We start from the raw sequence: 17,692 nt of genomic DNA, 5'->3' as shown, positions 1-17,692 counted from the left end.
TTGACCTCTTCATCCTGTCTGAGGAGCATTGCATCGATAGTAACCTGTCGCTGAAACTGCTTCTCTGTCGAAGTTTCAGGGATAAAAAAGACAAGTTATCATTTAACTGAGAACCAATTCATGTATTTAAATGAAATACGGAACAAATTAGAACACTACCAAGACCTATACAGTACTGTAAAACTGTGTATTAGTTCCTAATTCTTATCAACAGAGGAATTCATCTGCTGTATTCTTATAATTGACTGTAAATGAACTAAAATCAGCGCGGACACCTCGTGCAGGTAACGGACTGCCTTCATACGCTACTTTAGACAACTACATCCTCCAAATCTTCATTTTCATTGTAACATTCGTGATATCTTTAACTCTTTGTAATTTCTAACTTGTTGAAGTAGTGGAATTGTTTCAATTCTGAATGCTTGATACCGCAGTGAGCAAAACCGTTCCCAGTTTTCTTACTGTTTCTCACCAACTATCCGTGCCAAAAATCACTGCTTTTTGAACACAAACATATGCAGTGACACTATTTTAAAACTCCACTCTAAGCACAGTGTAGTGTCTAGCGACCACACAACTAACACTAGTTGGAAATTGGCAACGGTCTCTTGCTCCAACTAAGCAGCATAGTGTCCCAAATAAATGGCTGCCCCAATTAACTGAGAACCAATTCATGTATTTATGTATTCATGTATTCCAAATCTACTGCATTTGGAAAGGAACGTTCTGGTGCATTTACAGGTAAAAGAAAGAAGGACATGTATTTATATAACAACTTTTGTTAGTTCAGGGCATCCAGTGTTTTATTTTGCACCTTTTAAAGTATTCTAAAGGATAATAGGCATCCGTTAGTCTCGAGAGACCATGGATTTGCGCCTTGGAAAGTTTCCAGGGCTCAGGCCTGGGCAGGGTTGTATGGGAGACCGGCAGGTGCCCATGCTTGAAGTCTCCCCTTTCCACACCACCGATGTTGTCCAAGGGAAGGGCAAGGGCCGATACAGCTTGGCACCAGTGTCGTCGCAAAGCAATGTGTGTTTAAGTGCCTTGCTCAAGGACACACGCTGCCTTAGCTGAGGCTCGAACTAGCGACCTTCAGGTCACTAGACCAACGCCTTAACCACTTGTATTTCAATGTACTCCAAAGAGGCCTTTTCATCCAGTTCAGTCTCTAGCTTACAGACCAGTTGCTCTCCAGTTTTCTCTGTGTACTGTTCTCCCCATACTCTCATCAACTCTGCAGATTCTACCTCTAACCTACACAGCCAGGGGCAATTTACCATGTCCTTGTTCACCTCCCAACCTTTGATGTGAGAGGAAACCAGAGCACCTGGGGCGATCTGTGGGAGCATGGAGTGTGCACACACGCTGCACCAGATGCCAGGATTGAAGCTGAGATGCTCGAGCGGTGGCAGCAGCTCTGTGAGCTGTGCCTCTGCTGCAAATCACACGTGAAAATTATTGTCCCAGTTTTGCAGCCTTGCTTCGAGAAAGTCCAGGACACTGGGGCTGGCTGCCCTGTGCCTTGAAGTAAGATCAGTGTTTTATGTGCTGGGGAAGGCAGGTGTTTAGTTCCACACTGACGTGGTGGGCTGAAAGGTTTGTGTCATTCTATGACCTTACAACCTCTTTCATGGTAATAGAGAGATGCAGCATGAACAGATATCTCCGTCCCATGTCTCATTGACTATCAAGCACCTATTTATACCAATTCCAAAGTTCAAAGTATGTATACATTATACAGCCCTGAGATTCGTCTTCTTGCAGGCAGCCACAAAACAAAGAATCCCAAAAGAACCCACTTTAAAAAAGAGACTGTCAAACACTCACACTCAGTGTGCTGGGGGGGGGGGGGGTGTGGAGTAGCAAATCATGCAAACAATAAACCCAAGCAAATAGCATTCTAAACTGAAGCCCACAAAGAGCTTCTGCCCACAGATACTTAGTTTACACAGAGCCCAATAAACCTCTTGGAGCAGTGAGTCTCAGACCCCGTCTTCCCGACCTTTTCAATCTGGCCTGGCACATAAATCATCCAAACATTGGGTTCAGTTGTTAAAATATGCTCTGGGGCCTGGACCCCGCCTCCCTAGTACCCGAGCTTATTCTCCCCATATTTCTGTAAAATCCCTGACCTCCCCCACCCCCCCCCCCCAACCTCCATCCCTCATTCCTCAGGTTCTGCCATTCACTTCCACTAGGGGCATCTTACAGTGTCCAATTCACCTACCAAGCCAACGTCTTTGCCCATCACAAGGAGAACGTGCAAGTTCCACACAACCAGCACCAGAGGTCAGGATTGAAGTGGGTCTCTGAAGGTGTGAGGTATTTCATGGAAGGTTACATTTCTAACTGTGTAGGATGTTGTGCTTACGTTACTGGGGGAGGGGAGGGCAACTTGGAGTTCTGGGAAAGACTGTTACCTAAGGACCAATAACTGACACAACAATGAGCAAAGTTTGATTACTTTGCAAAATTCGGCAGTGTTGTATCTGCAAATAAGCATTCTATTTTCACTTACTTTTCAAATTACTAAGGTATCTTTGTTAGTTATAAATCCTGATTCCTGCAATGTTTGAGCAGAAGGTAACAAATCACGCACAGTTGGTGATCTGATGTGCAAGGAATTTAACTCTTAAATTAAGCTATTTGGTGGTCTTTCATGATTAGAGGTGAGTGGGATTTGATAACGAGAGAAAAGAGAGGGTAAATAGAGGGGCTTTGTCAAAGACCTTGGAATGGTTACTTAGCCCTAGTCTTTTGCAATTTAATTATTTTTCTCATTTGCTGTTCAGAGACTCTATCTGTGTGTCGAATGTTCACTACAGTATAAGCATTTATACGTGTTAACTTGTATATTCAGAAGGGTTTAATAAGTGCACAAGTTCTTCTTAACAAGGACCTAACTCCTAATTGTGTTGGGTTTCATTTATTATTGTCACATTTACTGACAAACCATGAAAAACTTGTCTTTCATGCTGTTCATATAAGTCAGTTCATTACACGGTGCATTGAGATAGAACGAGGTAAAAATGCAGAATAACAAATAGCAGCTAGTGAGAAAAACCAAGCCCTAAAAATATAATTAAAATGTGCAATAAGTCAGGTTTCAACCTTTGAAAGATATAGCTTTACATCCCTCTTGGATGGCCTTTCATCATTATAATTATTTAAAAATGTGGTTTTTAGGATAATATTAAAACCAATAGAATATGGAGAGATGAAAATATACATATTTCCACTTAACATTAGAATGTAAAATCAGGAAACACATGTTCACTGGTGGTACGTTTGGAATACTCTTCCTTATACAGTTGTATACAGATTGTTGATTGTTAATTTTTAAGCTATTCTTATTGATCAAGGGTACTAAGGAGTCCTATAACAGACCAGTCACAATCTGACTGAATAAACTTGAGTACTTAAGTGACTTACTCTTGTTCTTCTGAGGAACTATTTGTTTTGAGCCTTTGTAAATTCTGCTGTTTCATGTTTTTTCCTCTGGTCCTGTCTTTGTTCCTTTGATCACTCTTTCAATGAAGTTTTGGATTTCTTTATTCATTGCTTTTCTGCCTGAAGATTTGTAAAGATAAGTTTCCTCTTAACGTTACACAATAGCTAATGCAATAAGAGATGGCTGATCCCAGCAGACTGAACTAGCATCCTCTAGTGAAATCTGATAGGTTAATGCTGTGATGTTAATTTTTCTTTAATTCCTAGGAATGTGCAACCCTAGAAATTACAGTGACACACCACCCACATCAAAGAGTACTGTAGAGGAGCTACACGAACCCATCCCGTCTCTCTTCCGTGCTCTGACAGAAGGTGAAACTCACCTGCATTGGAACATCGTCTCATTCCCTGTCTCAGAAGAGCTCACTTATCACGAGAACCTAGTCTCCTTCTTGGAAAGCCTGGACATTTCTCCACTTCAGAATATATCACTGCCTGTAAACAGCCCCCATGTAGAAGTCGTGACTGAGAAAGGTAACAATACCATCTGTTGTTTGATTGTGTTGAGCTAGATAACTCTTTCCTTTTGTCTTGTCAGAACAGGTTGTTTCTGCTTGTCCGCCTGTGATTCTGGCACAGCTTCCTTTTCATTCGCAAAGACTGGCCTGCTGACATGGTCTATAGCTTTGCTATTAGTAACACGCAAAGAAGCACTAGCTGACTATGACTGTTACATTGGCTTATCTGATATTAACCTGTCAGAGATATTCCTTTTATTCTACTCATCCTTGCCACATCTTCTCTGCCACTAAAGGCTCTATTGTACTCACACTCAGTTCTGATGGAGGATCTCAAACCAGAAACGTTAACTCTGTTTCTCCTTCGACATATGCTGGCTGACTGGCTGAGTGTTTCCAGCTATTTTTGGTAAATTTGTTTATTACTGTCACATGTACCAGGGTATAGTAAAAAACGTGCCTTGCATATCGTTCATACAGCTCAATTCATTACAATAGTGCTTTGAGATAGTACAAAGTAAAACACTGACGGAGGTTTCTTAGCTGTGGCACCAATGTGATTGGACCAGAACAGGTTATTAGTGATGGCCATTCCTAGGAACATGAAGCTCTCAACCCTCTTAAATTCAGCACCTTTGATGTAAACGTGAGCATGTGTACCAGCTGCTAGCCGTTTTGCTATTAAAATCTTTCCTGTCAGTTGATGTAAAACAAGAGTGGTTGAATTACTTCAGTTTGTATACTTCCTTTGCCGTATGCAATTGGAGCAAAGGTTGTAAAGCCTGTTCTGAAGTGTGACACACTTTGGCTTCGTCACAATGTATGACCGAGACTCTTTGCTTAAGGTGTTTGTTTGATGAGGCGGCCGGGTGGAGGCTAGAGCTGGAGAATAATGGTTTGGCAAGAATTTTACAATGGCAAACTTAAATACGGAAACTTTAATATGTATAGTGCAGTTAATTAAAAAGTTACAGAAAATGCTGTAATAGAAGTTGCAACACCTGTCTTTCACCTCTTCCCTTTTCACCATCAGGGACTAACAGGCTCTCCAGCTTCCAGTCCCTCTCTCCCTACCTACTCTTCCTTCATCTCACAGCCCCCTCCATTCAGCACTACGTGTTGTGTGAAACATTTATAATGCTTGTTTACAATGCTCAATAAAACTATACCAATAAAACCTATTCCAATTCCAGAGTTCATTGCCTCTTAAAAGATAATCTGACGGGTCAATTATGTTGCAAGCATTTAAATTAGTTTTGGATTAGTAAGACAATAGTAAATTAATGCTTTTGGAATCAATGCTTACTTTAATTTCCCATTCAATGTAGCTGATCCCTTGTACAGGTGACCCCTGCATTATTGTCATACAGACTTCAATATTCACTATGAAAATTGTGGCTATGGATTAAAAATTCACTCTGATGAAATTTATTTAAAAGAATAAAAAGTAAATAATTTCAACTTTTTCCCCAACTTGCGCCTTTTGCCAGATGCAGGTGACGTGGCTTTGCACACTGCAAGCATCACCTCTATTATGAGAGGTGCAATAAGAAGCTTTTTCCCATGGAGAAGGCATCGGTTTATGCTAAGGGGACAGAGATTGAAGGGGATCTGGGAAAGAACAGCATCCCATCTGCTTTTCATCACTGCTTTACATCACTGCTTTATCTGTCTGTGCTGCTTTCATTATGGATCTTTGTATTTGTACACCAACGTCTCATTGGTCTTCCTAAAGTCCTACTATTGGTTGTGAATGTCCCACCCTTTTTAAACACCCCCCCCCCCCCAAAATGCATCACTTCACAATTATCAGGATTAAATTCCATCTACCATTAGGAAATCTAAAGCCTTTGTCTTCAGTTCCCTATTCTGTGTCTCAGCAACTCAGTGGAATTCTGGTGTCCTGGCTGACGCTGAGTTCAGCTTCTGATCTCACGCCCATGCTAAGACCACTAAGTTTCAGAATGAGATTTATTTTCAATGACTTGGATAATGTGAAATTTGTTCCACTACATTGCCTCGTCTGATTTGCTAAAACCCTTGTTTATATTGTTAATTACTTTAGTGATACCACTGACCATCATCTCGCTCTACATCCTTGCTAAGCTTGAGCTGGACAGAACTTCTGCTGCTCAATTTCTATTAACCATGCATCTGTCGACCTTTTTTTTAAAATCTCTTTTGCTGATGTTTCCTATTTTTTTCAATTATTATTCTCACTTTCAGATTCCTCCACAGCCTTGCCTGATCCTATCTGAAATACCTTATAGCCTATACATCTAAGATCTCTACTTTTTTAGTTCTGGATCTCCAGCACATTCCCAGTCTAATTTCTCTCCTTATTACTCAAAAACTACTTCTCCTTTAAATGCATCTTAAAATCTACCTTTTTGAGCAAGTTTTTTCACATCTCTTTGACTATTTCTATCCCAGTATCAAGTTTTGTGTGCTAACATTTGTATGAAGCATCTTTTAGATGTTGTTTTGTCAGAGTAATGTTTTTAAAATTTTACTGACTTTAAAAAAAATATATTTTGCAGAGCCTCAGTGCACCGTGGTCTACTTCAATGACTGCATGTCAATCCACCAGTGTAAAAATTCATGCGAGTCCATGGGTGCCTCGAAGTACAGATGGTTTCACAATGCCTGCTGTGAATGTATAGGCCCAGACTGCATTGATTATGGCAACAAAGTGGTCAAATGCATGAACTGCACCTTTTGAAGACAGAACTGTAATGTGAAGGTAGCATGTAATCGCTGTAGAGCTAACAATATTGACTGTCTTTTCATGTGAAGTTTAGAGTTTTGCTATTTTTTTTGTTAAAGTTCTGCACTTCATGCTTAAGAATGTATTACAGAAGTTGGAACTTCGAAGTGACGTGAGAGTTGAAACTGCAGCTTTTTTTATATGGTGTAATTTACTGCTGATGTGTAATTTAAAAAAAGCATTCCTTTAAAATCATACTGACATGTGGATATATGGAATAAATCAATTGTATCTTCTGTTTTTTAATTGATGTACTCCTGCACCTGCTTACATAGTTTTATGAATAAACTATTCTTGTAGGAGTGACGAAGGTGTTTAAGAGTTAGTTCTACTTTTCTCTCTCACTTATGTAAGTAGCACTTCTACAATAAAAATGAATCAAAAGATCTACCTGTAGATCAGGACGGAAATGATCAGGTGGAAACATACATATTGCACTGAGTATTCGGTTGGCTTGGGCAACCCAGGTTGCTTTCTTAGTAATTTTGGGAAAAACTAAGTGGTTTGTATGAAACCAGTGTAGGCGTTTCAGTCCCCTGATTGAATTCTGATGTCTATTTAAAACTGCTTCACCCTTACTCCCCTGAGCAGTCTAATAAGGAGCAGAATGCCAGGCCAGCTCTTGTTACAGAGTTACACTGACATATAAAAAACTGTTTATTTCATCATGCCAAAATACTTTACATCATCAGCTGAGTTCCTCCCTGTGCTCTGAGCCAATAGCAGTCTTGATTTGGAACTCCTGTACAATCTCATGAAAATAATTAGACATACTCAGTGACTTGCAGAAATGTTTGAAATACAGATAAGGTGGAAGTCTCAAGTCTGCTCCATTATTCAGTTAAATCAGAGCCAAGATGCATCTCAACTCCACTTATCAACCTTTACCCTCACTGTCTGAAAGAGTTTTACTTCCTCCCCCACCTCCATTCAGCCCACATGGTTCCTATATTAATGGATTGAGTGTCTAATGTGAGCTTGGCTGAGTTAGGAGCACTTGCCCCTGGGTACACAGGTACTAACTTGTGTCAATCTGGTTTCAATTACACCAGTGCCTAAAAAGAGTGTGGTGTCCTGCCTCCATGACTGCCATTCAGTTGCACTTGTAGTCACAGATGAAATGCTGTGAGAGGTTTGTGATGAAACACATCAACTATGCGTTGGCGCGTGGCCTAGTGGGCAAGGCATCAGACTAGTAACCTGAAGGTCACTGGTTTGAGCCTCAGCTGAGGGAGCGTGTTTGTGTCCTTGAGCAAGGCACTTAACAACACATTGCTCTGCGACGTCACCGGTGCCAAGCTGCATGGGTCCTAGTGCCCTTCCCTTGGACAACATCGGTGGCGTGGAGAGGAGAAGGCCTGCATTGGCTACAGCTCAGCATTCAGTACTATCATCCCCTCAAAACTAACCAATAATCTTCCAGACCTAAGCCTCAATATCTCCTTGTGCAATTGTATCCTCGATTTCCTCACTTGCAAACTCCAGTCAATTCGGATTGGCAGCAGCATCTCCTCCACAATTTCTATCAGGACCGGTGCACCCCAAGGTTGTGTGCTTAGCCCCCTGCTGTACTCACTATGTACTTATGACTGTGAGGCTAAGCACAACTCCAATATTTAAACTCTTTGACGACTTCACTGTCATTGGGCAAATCAAAAGTGGTGACGAATTAGCACATGGGGTGATTGAAAATCTTGCTGAGCAGTGCCACAACAACAACCTCTCACTCAGTGTCAGCAAGACCAAGGAAATGGTTATTGACTTCAGGAGGAGGAAACTGAAGATCCATGAGTGAGTCCTCATCAGGGGATCTGAGGTGGAGCATGTCAGAAACTTAACATTTCAGAGGATCTGTCCTGGGTCCAACATGTAAGTGCCATTATGAAGAAAGCACTTTCGTAGAAGTTTGCGAAGATTTGGCATGTCATCTAAAACTCCTGACAAATTTCTATAGATGTGTGGTGGAGGATGTGTTGGCTGGCTGCCTGGTGTGGAAACACCAATGCCCTCAAATGGACAAGCCTACAAAAAGTAGTGGATACGGCCCAGTCCATCACGTGTAAAGTCTACAGAATGCAGTGGATACAGCACAGCCCATCACAGGTGAAGCCCTCCCCACCATTGAGCACATCTGCATGGAGTGCTGAGGCAGGACAGCAGCATCCGTCATCAAGGAACACTTCATCCAGGCATGCTCTCTCATGCTGCTGCCATCAAGAAGGAGGTACAGGCACCTCAAGACTCACACCAACAGGTTCAGGAACAGTTATTGCTCCTCAGTCATCAGGCTCTTGAACCAGAGAGGATAATTTCACTCACCCCATCTCTTGAACTGTTCCCTCAACCAATGGACTCAACTTTCAAGGACTCTTCATCTCGAGTTCTCAATATTTATTGCTTACTTATATATAATTATTATTGTTATTTCGTTTGTTTTTCTTTCTGTATTTGCCTTTGTACATTGGTTATATGTCTGTCCAGTTGGGTGAGGCTTTTTATTGATTCTATTGTGTTTCTTGTATTTACTGTGAATGCCCACAAGAAAATTCATCTCAAGGTTGTATATGGTGATGTATATGTACTTTGATAATAAATTTATCTTGAACTTTAAGTTAGAAGATGAAAGGTTCAAGAACCAATGTAAAGGCTTGAACTTAAAAATATTAGATGTGTATTCAGTTGTAGTACAGAGAGAATGCTGCATTCCTGATAGGCTTCCATTCCTTATTTGCTCCTTTAGGTTAGAAGAAAAGTTTCAATCTTGATCAGATTTTACAACTAAAACAGATTAATCACTATGTACAAATCAACTGCCATGTTTCCTTCACTACAGCAGCAACACAATACCATGAGAGATGCATTAAAGATCCTTTTCAAGTCTCAAGTCATCCAACATTGGACAGAATTAAAGAAGCTTTGTTTGAGAATTGCAATAGCAGGTAAAATGGGATGAAAGACTGGAGTACTTATCAGCTGAAATATTTCCTCCTACATTCATACCAGGCAGTCTTGATAATGGAGCTCTCATGAAATATAATGCTAATATCTGATATATTTACTTCAGAGGGAAAACTGATCCCAATAGTTCCTTACCATGTATGTACCACCTTTAAGGTTTTTCTTGTCTGTTCTCAGTGTTCTCAGACCTGGTAAGGATCCCTTGTGTTAGTTTCTGTGTGATGGTTATGAAGCGGCATTTGGGTTCTTCACTCCAGCTTGTAAGACCACTGTTCCACATGTCCTAAAGGTTTTCTGTTGCAAACAGTACTCTCCTCCTAATAATTTCAATGAATTGTTTTAAAATTTAATTTGTAATTACATGGCATATTACAGTAAAGTTATCACCAACCCTAAATCAACAAATATAATTCAAATGTATTTCATTCCTCTTTACTTTAGAATTTATTTAAATCTTCAATCCATCCAATGAAAGGGAGTAAAAATCTTTGCGTTGTAACTTCATTGCAGTGAAGAGACATGTGAGTTGAGTTTCGGCCCGAAACGTTGGCACTACCTCCTCCCATAGATGCTGTCTGGCCTGCTAAGTTCTGCCAGCATTTTGTGTTTTTATTTATTTCCAGCATCTGCAGATTCACTCGTGTTGCATGTGAGTTTAAAAGTCTAATGGCTTGTAGGAAGAAGCTGTCCTGTAGCCAGCTTTTGTGTTTGTTTGTGACTAGACTATTAGCTTGAATCTAACCTTAGAATCTAGATCACTTGATAATGCTGCAATTTTACGGAAAATTCACAGTTAAGGGTGGTTTTAAACCCAACAGGAAAACAATTTGGTGTAAATAGACTACAAATTGAAGAACTATTAACAACAATGAATGAAAGACAGGCAACCATGAAACATGTAAAATTCCATAAAAATATTCCATGCGTTTACAAATTTAATGATGTTTTTGTGCAAGTTTTATTTTAAAATGATCTTAATACTTTTCCCTAAGATTACAACAAAACATGAAAATATGACAGTTTACAATTTTCACAATTTTTTACTAAAACATCGTTGGATCTTGGATCATTGACAAAACTGTTTTTGACTTTTAACACTGTTCTCCATACACTGGAATGTTCTGTTTTAAACTGCTTTCATTCATTTGGCCTTAACTTTTTTATTTGTGAAATGTTACTTGGTGTTTTCCAGGTACATGTGTCTGTCATAAATCAGGGTGCTGTAGAGAGCTTGGTTTAGTAATCTTTTTATACACACATCTCACCTCAGTCATTTTAAGACCATAAGATATAGGAGCAATATTAGGCTATTTGGCCCATTGAATCTACTACACCATTTGATAATGGCTTACTTATTCTCACAGCATAGTGGATAATCAACCTGTCAATAATTCCTTCCATTATAAAGAACATATACCAACTTTAATGTAGTAGAAACTTCTCAAGGCATTTTGTCAGAATGTTGTTTGGCTTGATAATGAGTGGGATGCGCATGTGTTGGGAAGGACAACCAAAAACTTGGTGAGTTTTAAGCAGTATCTTAAAGTTACATGTACAACAAGCTGGAGGAACTCAGCAGGTCGGGCAGCATCCGTGGAAACGAGCAGTCAATGTTTCAGGCCGAGACCCTTTGTCAGGACTGCAGTCGATGCTGAGTTCCTCCAGCATGTTGTACGTGTTGCTTTGAACACAGCATCTGCAGTGTACTTTGTGTGTATCTTAAAGTTGTTGTGTATTCTTGAGAGGTAATTCCAGAGCTTAGTTTTGACACCTGAAGACACAGTTTCCAATGCTAAAGTACTTAAGCTTGTGATGGCAGGATCAAGGATCAACTTTATTCGCCATATACATTTACATGTACAGTATTAGAATGCTGTCTTGGTCATGGGTATAACATGCAACAAAAAAACAACATTAAACAATCATAAAAATAATTATATAAAAACAAAGTTAGGTTAAAATGAGGATATGGAATAAACTGTGCATAAATACATATTAAAAGTGGGTTTAAAGTGTTTACGATATAGTGACAGGGGATGGGGGCTAACTAAAATTGTTGATCAGATTAATTGCCTGGGGGAAGAATCTTTTAAGATGGTGTAATTTTTTGTAGTTGTTTTAATAATCCTGTTTCAGAAGGGAGCTTTTGACAAAGGGAATTTGCAGGGTGAGTAGTGTCAGAAACAGGAGACCAGAATTTGAGAAGCAAAGATATCTAGACAGGATGTCAGAAATTTGAAAGATGGGAAAAGTCAAGGATAAAGTTTAAAATAAGGATGAGAATTTTGAAAATGACTTGTGTAGTTAGGAGAGAGTGTAGGTTGGCAGCACAGTGGTAAATTGGTTTATTATTGTGATATGTACCAAAGTACAGTGAAAAACTTTTTTTGCATGGCCTCCATAAAGATCATTTCATTACAACAGTGCATTGAGATAGTACAAGGGAAAAATAATAACAGGATGAGGAATAAAGTGTAACAATTACACAAAGTGTAGTGCATAGGCAGATAATAAGGTGCTAGGCCACAAATGAAATAGATTGTGAGATCAAGAGCTTATTTTATCAAAGGGGACTATTAAATAGTCTTATAAGAGTGGAATGGAAGCCCTCCTTGAATCTGGTGTTATGTGCTCTCAGACTTTTGTATCTTCTGCTTGATGAGAAGGGGAAGAGGAGAGAATGTCTTGGATGGTGGGGTCTTAGATTTTGCTGACTGTTTTACCAAGGCAGCAAGAAGTATAGGCAGAATCCATGGAGGGGAGGCGTATTCCTGAAATGTGCTGAGCTGCCAAATCTCTGCGGTTGCCCGACCAAGCTGTGATGCATCTGGATAGGATGTGCTAGAAATCTTTAGCCTCCTGAGGAAGTGGAGGTGAGATTTTTTGGCTGTGGCATCAACAGGAATGTAATTAGTGTGAGTTAGGACCAATGCAGTAGAGTTTGAATCACATTAAGTTTGCAATGTTGTGGGAGCCTGAACAAAGTCAATTGGAAAGTAAACCAGAGGTCAACAACAGAGAAGCTGAGGAAGCAAGAGTCAAACAATATTATTGAGATGGAAATTGGCAGTCTTACTGATGTTAGAAATATGTAAAATATAATAACAGTTATAATTTCACATGGCTGCAGGGAGAGAGAAAGAGTCGAACAGCTAGGGAATAGAGTTTGGACAGGATCCAAAGATATGAAGGTGATGGATTCAGTCTTCCAATTTCTGTTTGTTCAGTGTTGGATGTTATCCAAATGTTTCTAATATTTGAGTTTAAATAAATGATTTTCTTTTAATCTAATATGGAACTTTGTTGAAAGAATTTCCATAATGCTGGTCTCTTGTTTGAAGCTTTTGTAATCAATGGATTAGCTTTGAACAAAAACACAAGAATCTCCCATGCTATCTTTATACAGACTCTGCCACTGAAGTATACTTTTAAAATTGTTTGAGGACATGAGTAGTAGAAAGAACATAGATCAGTATGACACAGGAACAGGCCCTCTAACCCACGAAGTCTGCGCTAAACACAATGCCAAATCCCTTCTGCCTGCATGTGATCCATATCCTTCCTGCATATAATGAGACAAGGTGAGGAGGTCCTAAAGACAACTGAAAAACAGGACCTCCGGGTAGTAATCTCTGAAATGTCGTCTGTGCCACGCGTCAGTGAGGATAAAAATAGAATGATTTGACAGGATGAATGCTTGGCTGAGGAACTGGTACAGAGGGCAGAGGTTCAGATTTGTGGATCATTTGGTTCTCTTCTAGGGAAGGTACCATCTGTATAAAAGGGATAGGTTACATCTGAACCCGAGGAGACCCAATATCCTTGTGGACAGGTTTGCTAGAGTTGTTCAGGAGGATTTAAACTAATTTGGTAGGGAGATAGGAACCAGAGTGATAGTGCTGAGGATGAGGGCTGATGATAGAGCAAAATTGCAGTCAACAGGATGAGTTATAATGTGATAGACAGACCCCCAAACAATAGTAAGGATGTGGTCTACAAATTACAACAGGAGATAAAAAATGCATGCCGAAGGACAATGTTACAATAGTTATGGGGGGAGGGGCACGGGAGTTTCAATATGGAGATAAGATTGGGAAAATCAGGTTAGTGCTGAATCCCAGGAGAGGGATTTCCCAGAATGCTGACGAGATAGGTTTTTAGAGCAGCTCGTAGGGCACCAGCTATTCCAGATTGGGTGCTGTGTAATGAACCAGAGTTGATTTTTGAGCTTAAAGTAAAAGAACTCTTACGGGAAAGTGATCATAATATGATCGAATTCATCCTGAAATTTGAGGAAAAGCTGAAGTCAGATTGATCAGTATTACAGTGGAGTAAAGGGAATTACAGAGGCATGAGAGAGAAGTCAGCCAAAATTGATTGGAAATAAACACAGACAAGGATTTCTGGAAGCAATTCAGAAGGAATAGGATTGATACATCTCAAAAATGAATTATTTTTAATGAGACAACTATGGCATAGGAAGTCAAAGACAGCATAAAAGCAAAAGAGAGGGTATATAAACAGCAAAAATTAGTGGGAAATTTGTGAATTGGGAAGCTTTTAAAAACCAACACAAGGCAACTAAAAAGTCATTAAGAAGGAAAAGAAGGAATACATAAGTAAGCTAGCCAATAATATTAAAGAGGATACTAAAAGTTTCTTCAGAGACATCAAGTGTAAAAGAGAGGTAAGAGTGGATATTGGACTGCTGAAAAACGATGCTGGAGAGTAGTAATGGTGGACAAACGGAATAAGTATTTTGCATCAGTATTCATAGTAGAAGACACCAGCAGTATGCTGGAAGTTTGAGAGTATCAGAGGTCAGAAGTGTGTGAAGTTGCCATTACTAGGGAGAAGGTTCTTGGGAAACTGAAAAGTCTGAAGGTAGATAAGTCACCTGGACCAGATGTTGTGCACCCCAGGGTTCTGAAAGAGGTAGCTAAAGAGATTGTGGAAGCATCAGTAATGATCTTTCAAAAATCACTAGATTCTGGAATGGTTTCAGAAGACTGGAAAACTGCAATGTCACTTCACTCTTCAAGAAGGGAGATAGACAGAAGAAAGGAAACGATAGGCCAGTTAGTCCGACCTCAGTGGTTGGTAAGATGTTGGAGTTGATTTTTTAGGATGTGGTTTCAGGATGCACGTTAAAATAGGACATAGCATGGTGTCCTCAAGAGAAAATTTTGCCTGACAAATCTGTTAGAATTCTTTGAAGAAATAACAAACAGGATGGATAAAGGAGAATCGGTAGATGTTCTATACTTGGATTTTCAGAAGGCCTTTGACAAGATGCCACAACATGAGGCTGCTTAACAAGTTGAAAATTCAAAAATCTGATGCACAAAGGGACTTGGGGGTCCTTCTGCTGGATTCATTAAAGGTTAATTTGTAGGTTGAGTCGGTGGTGAGGAAGACAAATGTCAGTATTAATTACAAGAGGATTAGAATATAAAAGCAAGGATGTAATGTTGAGGTTTTATAGAGTACATGAGGCCTCACTTGCAGTATAGTGAGCAGTTTTGGGCCCCTTATCTTAGAAAGGATGTGCTGACACTGGAGAGGTTTCAAAGGAGGTTCTTGAAAATTATTCCAGTATTGAATGGCTTTTAATGATGGCTCTCGGCCTGTATTCATTGGAATTCAGAAGAATGAGGAGTGACCTAAATTGAAACCTATATTAATTGTTGAAAGGCCTTGAGAATGGATGAGGAGAGGATGTTTCCTATGGTGGGAGAGTCTAGGACCAGAGGACACAACCTCAGAAAAGAGGGCATCCTTTTGAAACGGAGAAGAAGTGAAATTTCTTTAGCCAGAAAGTGATGAATCTGTGGAATTCGTTACCACAGGCAGCTGTGGAGGCCAAGTCTTTATGTATATTAAGGCAGAGGTTGATAGATTCTTGATCGGTCAGGGCATGAAGGGATACGGGGAGAAGGCAGAAAATTTGGGCTGAGAGGTAAGGTGGATCAGCCATGATGAAATGAAACAGACTTGTTGGGCCAAATGGTTAATTTTGTTCCTATATAATAGTTTTGTATCTGTTTACTAATAATCTCAAACACCAGTTTTGTATCAGCTTCTACCATTACCACTGACAGCCTGTTCCAGGCATCCACCACTCTCCTAAAAATAAACTTGACCCGCACATCTCCCTTAAATGACCTGCCTCCCACCCTAAAGCAGTCGTAATGTTTCTGAACTTGAACAACCACTTGTGTTCACTCTATGGATAACACCATAAGGCATAGTGTTAATGTGTGTAAGGAAAGGGTGTGGTTGCATGTGCGAATCTGTCTTTTGATTAAAGCCATCTGTATGTTCACTGGAACACACACGAAATGCTGGAGGAACTCAGCAAGCCAGGCAGCATCTATGGAAAAAAGTACAATCGATGTTTCGGGCCGAGCCCCTTTGGCAGGACTGGAGGAAAAAAAAGCTGAGGGGTAGATTTAAAAGGTGGGTGGAGAGAAACACAAGGTGACAGGTGAAACCCGAAGGGGGAGGGAGGGAGGGAGTAAAGGGCTCAGTAGCCTCCAACCTGATGACATGAACATCGATTTCTCAAACCTCCGGTAATGCCCCCCACCCCCCCTTCACCATTCCTCATCCCCTTTTCCCTCTCTCACCGTATCTCCTTCCTTTTCTTTCTTCCATGGCCTTCTGTCCTCTCTATCAGACTCCCCCTTCTCCAGCCCTGTATCTCTTTCACCAATCATCTTCCCAGCTCTTTACTTCACCCCCTCCCCTGCCAGTTTCACCTACAACCTTTTAAATCTACTCCTCAGCTTTTTTTTCCTCCAGTCCTGCCAAAGGGTCTCGGCCCGAAACGTCGACTGTACTTTTTTCCATAGATGCAGTATTTTGTGTGTGGTGCTTGGATTTGCAGTATCAGCAGATTTTCTTTTGTTTGTGTATATTGACTGATTAGGTTTTGTCTGCATATTGTGGGCAGTGTTTCGGAGATCCACAGATGCCCAGGAATTGAATCTATTTGAGACACATTTAGCTTTTAGTTCTTGGTATTGATCACTTCCACATTGTTTAGCAAACATTAGGAAATTGGCTTTCTGAGTGCAAATCACAATAGCATAGATGATGGCAACGCACAATGTGTGATTGTATACGATCCATTACCAGCCGCTCAAAGCACTTCAGTGCCACTGGGCGGTGATCATTTAGGCCAGTGACAGCTGCGGCCCACCAGAATGATTTTGACTGCTTTGAGCATCCTGTCCCCCGATATGAAGGCAGCATCCTGCTTCCTAATCCGTACAGGAACGTCTGCAGTCAGCCTTGGTTTCTGGTTTGTCCTGGCAGTGTAGTGCTGAATCACGGTAATGTCCTCAATGCACTTTCCTATATTGCCAGTCACCAATCCCGCAGATTCATCAATGTTGACATGATGATCGTAGGTAGGCGCCTCCCTGAATATTCTCCAATCTGTGCTTTCAAAGCAGTCCAGCAGCGCTGAAGTGGGACCTTCTGGCCACGTCCTGACCACCCTGTGAACTGATTTGACTTGTTTAACTAGTGATCTGTATGCAGGGTTTAGCAAAATGGACATGTGGTCTTGCATTTGAGGTGAGGATGGGGGTCAGCCTTGTTGGCTCGACAAACGTTGGTGTAAACCAGGTCTAATATATTTTCTCCTCTGGTCACAAAGTTGGCATGATAGTAGAACTTTGGCAGGACTGTTTTTAAACTGGCATAACTGAAGTCACCAATAATAATGAAGGCACCATTGGGGTGAGTGGCTTCGAGGTCACAAATGGTGCTGTCGAGCTCCTGCACTGCTTCCCCAGCACTAGTACGAGGGAAATGTAATCACAATGGCTGCGAGCTCCCTCGGTAAGTAGAAGGTCCTGCGCTTCACTATCTGTGCTGAGCAGTGGGCTGTTACTACCAAGGCATTCATACTCCAGTTCTTATTGACGTGGACACATAGACTTCCTCTGCAGGCCCTGCTGGAGATAGTATTTGTGTCCACTCAAAAGGT

At 40.6% G+C, this 17,692-nt stretch overlaps 1 protein-coding gene across 1 annotated transcript in view; it reads left to right on the top strand.

Annotated features, from left to right (window-relative positions):
* Positions 1-7,045, top strand: part of twsg1a (twisted gastrulation BMP signaling modulator 1a) — a 44,023-nt gene extending 36,978 nt beyond the window's left edge. The window contains exons 4-5 of the mRNA XM_073047352.1: positions 3,718-3,984; positions 6,509-7,045. Of these exons, the coding sequence (XP_072903453.1) occupies positions 3,718-3,984; positions 6,509-6,690 (449 nt within the window). The 3' untranslated portion in view covers positions 6,691-7,045. The remainder of the gene's footprint in view (positions 1-3,717; positions 3,985-6,508) is intronic.
* The last annotated feature ends 10,647 nt before the right edge of the window (positions 7,046-17,692 follow it).

The sequence above is a fragment of the Hemitrygon akajei genome, chromosome 1 (genome assembly GCF_048418815.1).
Source record: "Hemitrygon akajei chromosome 1, sHemAka1.3, whole genome shotgun sequence".
NCBI lineage: Eukaryota > Metazoa > Chordata > Chondrichthyes > Myliobatiformes > Dasyatidae > Hemitrygon > Hemitrygon akajei.
Note: the sequence above shows the minus strand (reverse complement) of the source record. Positions and strands in the feature narration are given on the sequence as shown.